Raw genomic sequence first — 10,614 nt, 5'->3', positions numbered from 1 at the left:
TGCGGATATTGAGCTCGCGAGCCCGCGATGAAGATCTGGGTCAGCGCGTTATTGAAAGATAAAAAAGGAAAAGAAAAAAAAGGAGAATAAGGGAGAGGGGAAATTCCGGAACACCCCATAGACGAGCCAGCAATAACAGGAGTATTGCTCCATTTTCCCTTGTTCTTGACTTTCCACCTGGACTGCCATTTTCGTTCCCTCCGTTCGAGGGGTCGTTTTCAACGAAAGAAAATCGCCTATTTGAAAATTCCGGAAAATCTATCCGCGGTGAGATTAATCATCATAATAAAAATCGGCAATTTCTTTCCTGGCATCTGCAATTTTTCTCGGAATATTTGCAATTTTTTCCTGGCATCGGCAATTTTTTTTCGTAACATTTAAAATTTTTTCCTGACATCTGCAATTTTTCTCGTAACATTTGCATTTTTTTCCTGACATCTACAATTGTTTTCGTAATGTTTGCAATTTTTTCCTGACATCTACAATTGTTTTTGTAACGTTTGCAATTTTTTTCTGGCATCTGCAATTTTTTTCGTAACATTTGCAATTTTTTCCTGGCATCCGCAATTTTTTTCGTAACATTTGCAATGTTTTCCTGTCATCCGCAATTTTTTTTCGTAACATTTGCAATTTTTTCCTGGCATCTGCAATTTTTCTCGTAACATTTGCAATTTTTTGGACTGCCATTTTCGGTTCCCTCTATTCGAGGGGTCGTTTCCAACGAAAAAATCGCCTTTTGGAAAATTCCAGAAATCTATCCACGGTGAGAAAAATTAAAAAAGAAAATTCATTAACCCCTTGCACTTGGATTTAATTACTATTACAAACTATTCTAGCTATATAGATATAAGAAAGCGGATAATAGGTTGCATTGTAAACGGCAAAGTGGTCAGAAGTAACTCGGCCTATTCTCTTTATCGTCCATTCCGACTACCCGGGGAGATAGCGACCCATTTTCATAGACAATCGGTAAAAAAAAAAGAAAAAGAAAAATCGCCCCTTTCGTCGTTATTTTCCGGGCCCGATCGGGGGAAAAATGTCCGACTATTGTTCCCGGAAAAGTTCCCTCTCTCGAGAACGAGGCCGAAAACTCCGAGAAATAACAGAGAGGGCTCCTTCCGTCTCGAGTTTCCGGAAATCAAGTATTTTCCCTCTCTCAGTCCCTCTTTTCATTTCCCTGCCTTTTGATACGCCCGTCGATTTCGCATTTCCCGGGGAAACTGTGATAAGGCACTCGGGGACGATGAAGCGACTTTTTTATGCCGTTAACCGGGGTTTCTAAATGCTGATACCGAAAATTAAGTTCCCGAAATTTCAAATCAACTTCTGTTTCTTTCCCCCCTCTTTACTCGTCCCTTGGTATCTCGGTACTTATCGAGGAAATTTCTTTTTTATATCATTTGCAAAATTTCCTACACTTTCAGGGGATGTCCGCAATCATTCCACGAGGTTTGCAATTTGTTGTAACGCTTGCAATTTTTTTTCCGGGCATCTGCAACTTTTTTTCGTAACATTTGCAATTTTTCTCGTAACGTTTGCAATTTTTTCCTGACATCTGCAATTTTTTTTCGTAACGTTTGCAATTTTTTCCTGACATCTGCAATTTTTGTTAGTAACGTTTGCAATTTTTCCCTGACATCTAAAATTTTTTAAGTAACATTTGCAATTTTTTCCTGGCATCTACAATTGTTTTTGTAACGTTTGCAATTTTTTCCTGGCATCCGCAATTTTTTTCGTAACGTTTACAATTTTTTCCTGGCATCTACATTTGTTTTTCCTGGCATCTGCAATTTCTGCAACCATTTGGCTACTAAGAGCGCCTAATGGCGCCCGCCGTTTGGTCCAATATCGCCTGCCCGGTCATACGAATTTCGCCCAAATGTCGAAATGTCTCCCTCTTCAAAGGATTAAATTCGAATTGACTGCGTCCGGGGTCGATTAATCCCGGATTTCGAGGACGACATAAACTTAGCCATTGTTACCGCAATTCTGGCAGGAAGCACCAGACTTTTTCTCATTCTCGGGATCCGCAAATTGCCAACTTTGAAGTCAGACTTAAGGAAACATCCGAAGCTTGCGCGGCGAGGCGGAGGGAGCGTTTCCGCCTGCGGAACCGCATCCTTCGGCACAACCAAACGCGATATTATTGCCTTTTGATGTCGACGCCTAGCATTAAATCCCCGATCTCCGGTGGTTTAATTAAACCGAACCGTGGAAACTCTCTTAGAAGGCGTCGTTTTCGCAGACGTGCGGATAATCCGTGCCGGAACAGCTGCGCTTAAAATTAACACCAGTTTATGCGGCTTGCCATTGTAACTTCCCTTTGTCGATTCCGGTTTAATTGATCGAAGCTTATATTTCGATTTAAACCATTCGCTCTCGTATCACCTTAAGGTGATATAAATTGTGAATGACCCTTTCACATCCCCTTAACCCTTTGAACACGGAGCCATTTCGACATATGGGCGAAATTCGCCTAGCCGTGCAGGCGATATTGGACCAAATGTCGGGCCCTAAGTACTTTATGTGAAGATTAAAATTTTTAATTAAAAAATAATTGATTTTAAAATGAAACAATTGATCTTAAAATAAATCAATTGATTTTAAAATAAAACAATTGATTTTAAGATAAAAGAATTAATTATAAAATGAAACAATTGATTTTAAAATAAAACAATTGACTTTAAAATAAAACAATTGATTTTAAAATAAAACAATTTAATTTAAAATAAAACAATTGATTCTAAAATAAAACAATTGATTTCAAAATAAAACAATTGATTTTAAAATGAAATAATTAAAATAAAAATTAAAATAACCCGGATAAATGTGACGTGGGGACGGAGGAGACCTCCAGGTCGGCGACGATCGTTACCCAGGACACCCTGCATGTCCCAGGGTAAAAGTGCAGTCGACGGGGCAATGAGATAACGACATCCCAATATTGCTCCTGTTATCAAACCTTTCATTGTTCCGCCTACCCCGACTCTCGATCTTCCAATACCTCCCGTCATCCCCGCCGATAAAAAACATCAACTGCAGGGACAAACGATATATACGCGTGTTCTAGAAAATTATCCCTAGAGTTTACCACCAAAATCCCCATGCTGGATGAGACGAAGAAATACAAAAAAACATTTAAAAAAATTAAAAAAGATCGTTCTAGCGTTAATATAAATTTTCCACATGGATTTAATATTTTATATTTAAAAGTAGAAGAGGAACTTCGCGATTGGAGATCCAGGGAGGTTTTATATTAAACATTCAGACCTTGTCGATGAATTAAGGTGAAGTGGAAACATATCGATCGAAGAGAGTTTCTAAATATCAGAGAAATCTTAATAGTAAGGTAAAGTTGTTTTGAGAAATGCCAGTCGATGAATAAATACATGGTGAAATTTAGGAACGGACAATCTGGATGGTATTTGTCATCGATCGCTGTTCTCTGCGAAAGGCAACTCGTCGAACATATCTACGTCACCACCGTATTCTATTTCTTTGTCTAGAAATGCATTATTGTTACGCTCCTGAAAATCTTGCGGAATGAATATTTTGTTATCGAACTGAAATAATGTATCGTCCTTTGGGAAATTTTGCAAATCTGCCCATCGCATGGCTACGTCTTTAGAAACAGTTTTCCGGAAGACTAAACAATGAGTGTGCTTTAGTTTTTCATACTTCAGTCTCATGAAGCCTAATTTTGATAATACGTAGCGCCAAGACTTCATTATTCTGGCGTTAGCTCCCACATGCTTTGAATCTGGGGTTACGATAATGAGAATTCCCCCCGAGTGTAACAGTTCGTATGCCTTTCGACAACAATTGAACCTTTGTTCTGGACACGGCATGTATTCCAATAATAGACAAAATGCAACGGCGTCAAAGAACTTTGCAGGCAACTCTTTCAATTCTTTCCGCTCCTCGCTGATTACTCTATGCTCTCCAATTTTTAAACTAAGAAAATCACACCGTAAGACACTATCGGCAAATGGGGTTAGGTCGACAGCCGTTACGTCGAAGATTTCAATTAATCCAAGTGGATTGTAACAGCTTCCCACGTCTAATAACCTTACTTTTTTAAAGTTGCGTCCGATGTTAAAATCGCAAATTTCATTACATTTCTCAAAACTAATGCCAGATCCATCTTTTGGATAAGCAACATCGGAGAACCGAGTATCCAGCATTTTCTGTATTATTTCTATCTCTCGCTCGTTATACTTTTCTAATCCCCCGTTAATAAAATATTCCATACATTCATTTTCGATCCATTTCACACTCGTCTGTTGCTTTCGTGGATCTTCTCCAGGCTTCACCCAATGTTTCGTCGCCAGCGCTTCCATCGACGTCGCATACTTCTGAAAAGATCAATTCGATTGAGTACAAAATCGCAAAAGGGCACATTAATTTCGGTAAATATACAGAAGCGTAAACTTTTCTCACCTGTAAAACATCACGCTGTTCAACGTGTCGCCTCCACGCTTCCGTAGCTCCATAAAGATGAGTTTTTTCCCGCAAATCATTGTGGACTGCTTTTATGAAATCAGCTAATCGTTTATGTTCTTCCGATGCCATCGTCACCTCGTACCTTCAGTATGCCATGCTGCCGAATCGGCTGCAAGAACAAAAATATTAATATAACCTATTACTTTAACAATTTATACAATCTAACCTAGTCGTAAAGGACGTGCAAAAGAAGCGATATTTAATATATATTTCCTGAACATTGTTTCAAATAATGCATTTCCTTCAAAATGTATTTAAAACTAATCGTAGTAGACAGGTTAGGTTAGGTTAACTTTTACGTACCAGCAAAATGTATATCTCCGTGGTGAATATATACAATGAACAATTGTACTGCATTGACCATTAGAAAACAACTTCGACTCTTTAATCGCCGTTTAGATTAACCAGCCAAATTGGATCGTTTAATTATAGTTAATTGAATTTCGATCTAAAAACTGCACAAACGTGAGAAAATCGTGGATTATATTGGGGGGGTCTATTACGTAAAGCAAATTGAGCGAAAATGTGAAAAATGAGGAGCTCACGGCGAATAAACCCACGCGAGATGAAAGTGCGAGAAGTGAGCGCGCTCGTCAAAAATACCTAATACACGCCGAGCATTCCATATCTTAACGGCGAGTTAATTGCCTTTAACCGCCGTTTAGGTTAACCAGCTAAATGCGATCGTTTAGTCTCAGTTAATTAAATTTCTTTTAAAAGAAAATCATGGATTATATCGAGGATGTATTAAAATCTTCTCATGAGAAAACGGGCAAAGATGAAGACGTGTTCATGTTAAACATAAACCAGGTTTAACATGTATCCGTCAGGTGACCGTGACTCCATACCTTAGAGCATAAAACCTGGACATAACCTTCTGATCTTACCAAGTTGTTCTTGCAATCTGTAGGATCATTTCGTATAGAAACGTTGGCAAGGGACATGCTTCGCTTTGCATGATTTTCGAACGGGTTGTCTGCTTCTTTTGACAGTTTTCGCTCGAGTGGAGAGATAACGATAGGGATGTCTGTCCATGGAAAATCTGCGATGAGTGGGTAACGTTTTGAGGTTAAGTTACCGAAGAGACGAACATGAGAAGCTACGAGTTCGTCGTGAAGACGCTTTTCTTGTGCATCTTCGCGATCGGTGGCGTAAAATTGGCAGCGATCGGCGAAAGCGATGCTTATCAAAGTTTGGCTCCTGCTCAAGGGCTGTACAACTCCAGCGACGATGTCATTGTACTAAACGCGAATAATTTTAAAACCAGCGTCAATGCCAGTGCCACTGGCTGGCTCGTTGAGTTTTACAACAGTTGGTGTGGCTTTTGCCATCGATTCGCACCCACTTGGAAAGAGTTGGCACGAGACGTCAGTGGTGGGTATTTTTATTACGGCTTTGAAGTATGCGTCTCGCAGCGTTCATTAGACATAGAGTCCGTTCCTTGCCTCGAAGGCACCGAAAGTATTATTAAGTACGAATAAGACTTTTAAACTCATATCGAGAGTATTTAATGCTGTAACGTTCGGTTAATTTTAAAGCAATTTTGTCCTCGCTCGATGTTCGCTAATTGTACTTCGATGACTTATCTTAAATTATTAACAGGTTGGAGGGACGTCGTTAAAGTTGCGGCTATTGATTGCGCTGACGATGATAATACTCCTATTTGTAGAGAGTATGAGATAATGCATTACCCGATGCTCAAGTATTTCTCCGTTATGGCAAGTCCTACGTCGATGGGGATCGAAGTCGAGAAGGGGAAAGATGTTTATGCTATTAGGCATAATTTAATCGATCGTCTGAGAAAGGAGCAACAAGATGGTCGCGGCTCTACGTGGCCCAATATCGTGCCTTATAGGTACGTACTCTTACGATCAGTTCTTTAACTTCGGAGCCAACGATATTACCAGAACGAGATTTCTCGAATGATTATATAGTTAAATGTATAATATTCCCTTGCGCTATCGTAGGTATTCAGTGGATTCCATCTTTAAAGAACCAAGAAGCGAGTTTCGTAATGTGTATTTAAGCAAGTGATGATTTTTTTTATCAAGCAGAGAACGATCATGTGTTAAACGGCTGCTCAAATACTCGGATGTATTTAGTGATTGTGTATAAAAGTGTTGGAATACTCGGTCGAGCCATACATTGATCGCTGGATGGAATAATCGAGGTCCCGGGCATCATAACGGGTTACAACTGGACATTTGTGGAATCAAGACGTTCAATTATGGACTTAATCGCGTTTAATGGCGAATGAGTGCATCTGATATTCTTGCATACGTGTTCTTACCGCGAAATTATAAGCGATTTGGTTTCCCGAGAATCCAGTAATAACCCATTAATTCTATCGGAGACACTGTTACGTCACCAGCGAACACATTTCCATGCTCCGAGTGGAGAAATAAATTTCACAGGAACCATTCGATTAGTTACGCTCTCCAGATAAATCATCGGAGCAATTTTATAGTTGCAATACTTGATATCGTGTAATTAAATCGTTATGCCACCTGAACATAATCGGGTTGCACAATCACATCGTCAACAGTAATGATAGGAGAAGTAATTAACATGTTATCGTAGTTGCACAATTTCAGAACCGATACAAGAAAATTGATGCACACGTTTCATGGAGCTCCTAAAAAACACTTCCTTCACAGCGATGACTCTCAATATAAAATTTAAAGTCTCTCGCATGGATACATTAATTTATTTATTCCATATATTCTTGACTCACCGATATACATTTTTTGTGCGATTAATATTATAATTATTATATAATAATTAATAATTGCAGGAGCGGCGACGTGAAGAACCTCTGGAGGAACGTGCCAGAGACCGTGAAGCACTACTTCCTGGTGTTCGAGAAGCCGGACTCGTACCTGGGCGCGGAGGTGATCCTGGACCTGCACAAGGTGGAGGGGGTGCGCATCCGGAGCGTCACCTCGGACAACGAGCCCCTAGGTCTGATGATAAACGTGAACAAGTTTCCGAGCCTGGTGGTCCTAGGACGAGGGGATTCCCATAAGATCCTGCCGGTCAAGACGCCAGCCCGCGAGGTCTTCCGCGGAGCCATCCTGGACTTCCTGAAGACCTCCGGGTCGAACCTGACGACGAGCGAGGAAGCGTCTAGCCCAGGGTCGACGTCGTCGACCACTTCCAGCCCGAATCTCCGTCCGGACTCGACGAGGGAGCAGGATCCCCTAGAGGGCTCCAAAAGCTCCCCCACGGAGGACGATTTGTTCTGGCTGGACCTCGAGATGGCGCTGAGGTACTCGCTCTTCCACGAGGTGCCTATGACGAAGAGCATCCACGGGGAGAAGATGCAGGCCCTGAAGAACTACCTGAGCGTCCTGATCAAGTACTTCCCCTCCAATTATAACATACTTCCCTTCCTGGACCTGCTCCTGGAGAAGCTGAAGGACCTGGAGGAAGTATCCGGCAGGGAGTTCTCCAGGATGGCGCGTCTCGCCGAGGAGGAGGTCAAGCCGGTCTTCTCCGGGGTGAAGAAGTGGATGGCTTGCGTGCCCGTTGGAGGGAACTCCCGGGGGTATCCTTGCGGACTCTGGACCATGTTCCACACCCTGACCGTCAGGCTCAACGACGGCTTCGGGAAGGGGCCTTCGCGGGATCCTAAGGAAGTTCTCGGCGCCATCCACGGCTACGTGAAGAACTTCTTCGGCTGCGCCGATTGCTCTAGGCACTTCCTGGAGATGGCCGCCAGGAAGGGCCTCTTCCAGGTCGGGAACCGCACGGAGGGCGTCCTTTGGCTCTGGAGGGCGCACAATGAGGTCAACCGAAGACTCTCCTCCGAGGAGTCCAAGGACCCGGGGCGGATGAAGGTCCAGTACCCCCTGGACATCCATTGTCCCAGGTGTAGGTTCGACAACAGGACCTGGAACGAGGTGGAGGTCCTCGGGTACCTGAAGAGGAAGTACTCGACGATCAACATGGCCGAGGTGGAGCTACCATCTCTCCTCCTGGAGGATATCTCCAGCCCCAGGCAGGAGAGGCTAGTCGCCGTGAACGAGGATAAGGGCGTCACCCGGAAGAAGATCGGATGGGACTTCACCATCTTCGACATCAGCATCTGCGTCATGCTCTACATCGCGTCCGCTGCCATCCTCGTCCTGGTCTGCATCAAGTTCGCCGTTAAGAGGACGTACAAGAAGAAGATACATGTCCATCATTTGTTCGGGAGGGTTTAAACAGCGATTAGGATGGTCTTTTTAATTTGGACACGGACCGAAGTCTAGGAGGCGGTGCCGACGGGGAGGGTTGGGCTTCTTGATGGTTGGGATGATTTTTAGATCGCTTATACTTTGTTGAGAATTATCATTCCAGGGATTTAAGGCGATATGAAAGTAGGATATGTGCGTAGCGAATTGTCTACATATTTATCTTACTTTTCTACATTTTTTGTACGCCTAATCGTTTTAAATCTCGTCGCAAGATTGTGGAGGTCCTGAGGAAGAACGCGCTGCTCGTGAAATTTCATTTTTCGACAAAAAAGGTTTATTTATTTTTTTTTTGTTGGAGGTAAATGCTACATTGTTTATATATATAATAAATATGTTGACTTGTTGGTACGTATATATCACACTTTCATATCAACTTAATTTCCGAAAGTTTAAGAGCTACGCTGAGAAGAATTTCCACTTTGTCGATACTGGAGTTTGGATTTTAATTTCTATCTAGGTGCAACGATCTTTTGCGTTTAATTCTTTGAGATTAATTGCTACTTTGTTACGATTATCGGTATAATGCGAAAGCTTAAGAGAAGAATTTCTACTTTATTGATACTGGAGTTTGGATTTTAATTTCTATATAGGTGCGATGAACATTCGAAAATGACGTTTAATTCTTTGAGATTACTTGCTACTTTGTTACGATAATCAGTGTAATGCAGTTTTTCTTGTTCCGATAGTCATATATGCTGCGAAGTATATATCACTAGTGTACGATAAGTTCTGTTAATGTTGCATTAATGGGAAATGGTGTCTCTGCGCTTCTACATTGTCTTCATACTCTTTTTGAATTTACTCAATTTATTTGGCTGCTACATACTCATTACTCAGGTTGTGACGAACACTAATAATCTTTTTATTCGAACTTTACAGATTTTACGGTACACGTTTTAGATATCAGACTATATTATACAGCGAACAGTTTGATAAATTTCTTTTTATATTTATTCTATAATATTTACAAGTAATCGACACTCATCGTTACCAATAGAATTCCATGCCCTGCGATTCTCCCAGTTATAGATATAATTTCCCAACGAATAGAGCTTTATTAACAGGTTTATCTTTAAAATGTACATAAGTATATACACTTATTCTCATATATAAGTATGCTCCGTTACTTCCATTTATTTATGCTCCGTTCCAAACCGCAGGATAACTAAATAATTAATTCCCTCCGTAGACTTATTCACCGGCTAAGTGAGAACAAATCGGTTATTATAAACTCTTAATTATTGTTGTTAATTTACTCACGTAGCTTATTAATTTGAGTGCCAGCTCTCCGAAACCAGTGATCGAACAACTCTTTATGGCCATTCGACACAAGTGTAGACCGTAGATATTGTTTAGAAATTTGTAGATATTATTTACAGGAAATTTGTGGATATCACTCTATCGTGCCACGGGCCAGGGATCTTCTGGATTTATTAATGAGATTTATAATGTAAAGACGCATAAGTTACAGAGTTACTTCCACTCGAATACTACTCCGATACTACTCCGTTGGTAATCCTTCCTCTAGTTAATGTTTTTTCTTTTTTAATACAATGCAGATTACGAATCAGGGACTAGAGATAGTTTTGTCGATACCACTTGATGTTACTACTAAGTTCCGATCAATGTAAGAAATATTTATGCGCAGTGGTGATTATTGAGTGGAGAATATTTGGAAGCGGCTGGATTATACCTTTGTATAAAAATGAAGAAAAGAAAGAAACGGAAGCGTATCTTTTGTATGCGAGTGCAAATAAAACTTTCAATCGGATCATTGAAAAAGATTTGTTATTTTATTAAGTATGTTCGGTGGTTTTATTTTGTAAGCTCTTTCGATGTTGGCTTTGTTTCGAAGACAGCGGTCTGAAGGTAG

At 40.9% G+C, this 10,614-nt stretch overlaps 2 protein-coding genes across 3 annotated transcripts; one reads left to right on the top strand and one right to left on the bottom strand.

Moving 5' to 3' along the window:
• Nucleotides 1-3,232: 3,232 nt before the first annotated feature.
• On the bottom strand, nt 3,233-4,984 carry LOC105703500 (probable methyltransferase BMT2 homolog). 2 transcript variants are annotated; one of them, XM_012431927.2, is made up of 3 exons: nt 4,807-4,984; nt 4,441-4,612; nt 3,233-4,355 (listed from the first exon to the last, which is right to left on the bottom strand). In XM_012431927.2, exons 2-3 carry the CDS (start codon nt 4,570-4,572, stop codon nt 3,429-3,431), a joined length of 1,059 nt encoding a protein of 352 aa, XP_012287350.1. In that variant the 5' UTR covers nt 4,573-4,612; nt 4,807-4,984; the 3' UTR covers nt 3,233-3,428. The 2 variants fall into 2 exon arrangements, with proteins under 2 accessions (XP_012287350.1, XP_012287349.1); XM_012431926.2 differs by lacking the exon at nt 4,807-4,984 and adding an exon at nt 4,670-4,774.
• A 417-nt stretch (nt 4,985-5,401) lies between these two features.
• Nucleotides 5,402-10,523, top strand: LOC105703494 (sulfhydryl oxidase 1). Its single transcript, XM_012431918.1, has 3 exons — nt 5,402-5,877; nt 6,106-6,358; nt 7,298-10,523. The coding sequence occupies exons 1-3, from the start codon at nt 5,595-5,597 to the stop codon at nt 8,706-8,708; spliced, it is 1,947 nt and encodes a 648-aa protein (XP_012287341.1). The 5' UTR covers nt 5,402-5,594; the 3' UTR covers nt 8,709-10,523.
• The last annotated feature ends 91 nt before the right edge of the window (nt 10,524-10,614 follow it).

Source organism: Orussus abietinus, unplaced genomic scaffold, assembly GCF_000612105.2.
Source record: "Orussus abietinus isolate OABI.00-Male unplaced genomic scaffold, Oabi_2.0 scaffold83, whole genome shotgun sequence".
In the NCBI taxonomy this organism is placed as follows: domain Eukaryota; kingdom Metazoa; phylum Arthropoda; class Insecta; order Hymenoptera; family Orussidae; genus Orussus; species Orussus abietinus.
Note: the sequence above shows the minus strand (reverse complement) of the source record. Positions and strands in the feature narration are given on the sequence as shown.

Coding starts and splice junctions, on each gene's coding strand:
- LOC105703494 (XM_012431918.1), top strand. CDS start 5,595: ATGAGAAGCTACGAGTTCGTCGTGAAGACGCTTTTCTTGTGCATCTTC. Junction 5,878..6,105: donor GTTGGCACGAGACGTCAGTG/GTGGGTATTTTT, acceptor AATTATTAACAG/GTTGGAGGGACGTCGTTAAA. Junction 6,359..7,297: donor CCCAATATCGTGCCTTATAG/GTACGTACTCTT, acceptor TAATAATTGCAG/GAGCGGCGACGTGAAGAACC.
- LOC105703500 (XM_012431927.2), bottom strand. CDS start 4,572: ATGGCATCGGAAGAACATAAACGATTAGCTGATTTCATAAAAGCAGTC. Junction 4,356..4,440: donor AACAGCGTGATGTTTTACAG/GTGAGAAAAGTT, acceptor TGATCTTTTCAG/AAGTATGCGACGTCGATGGA.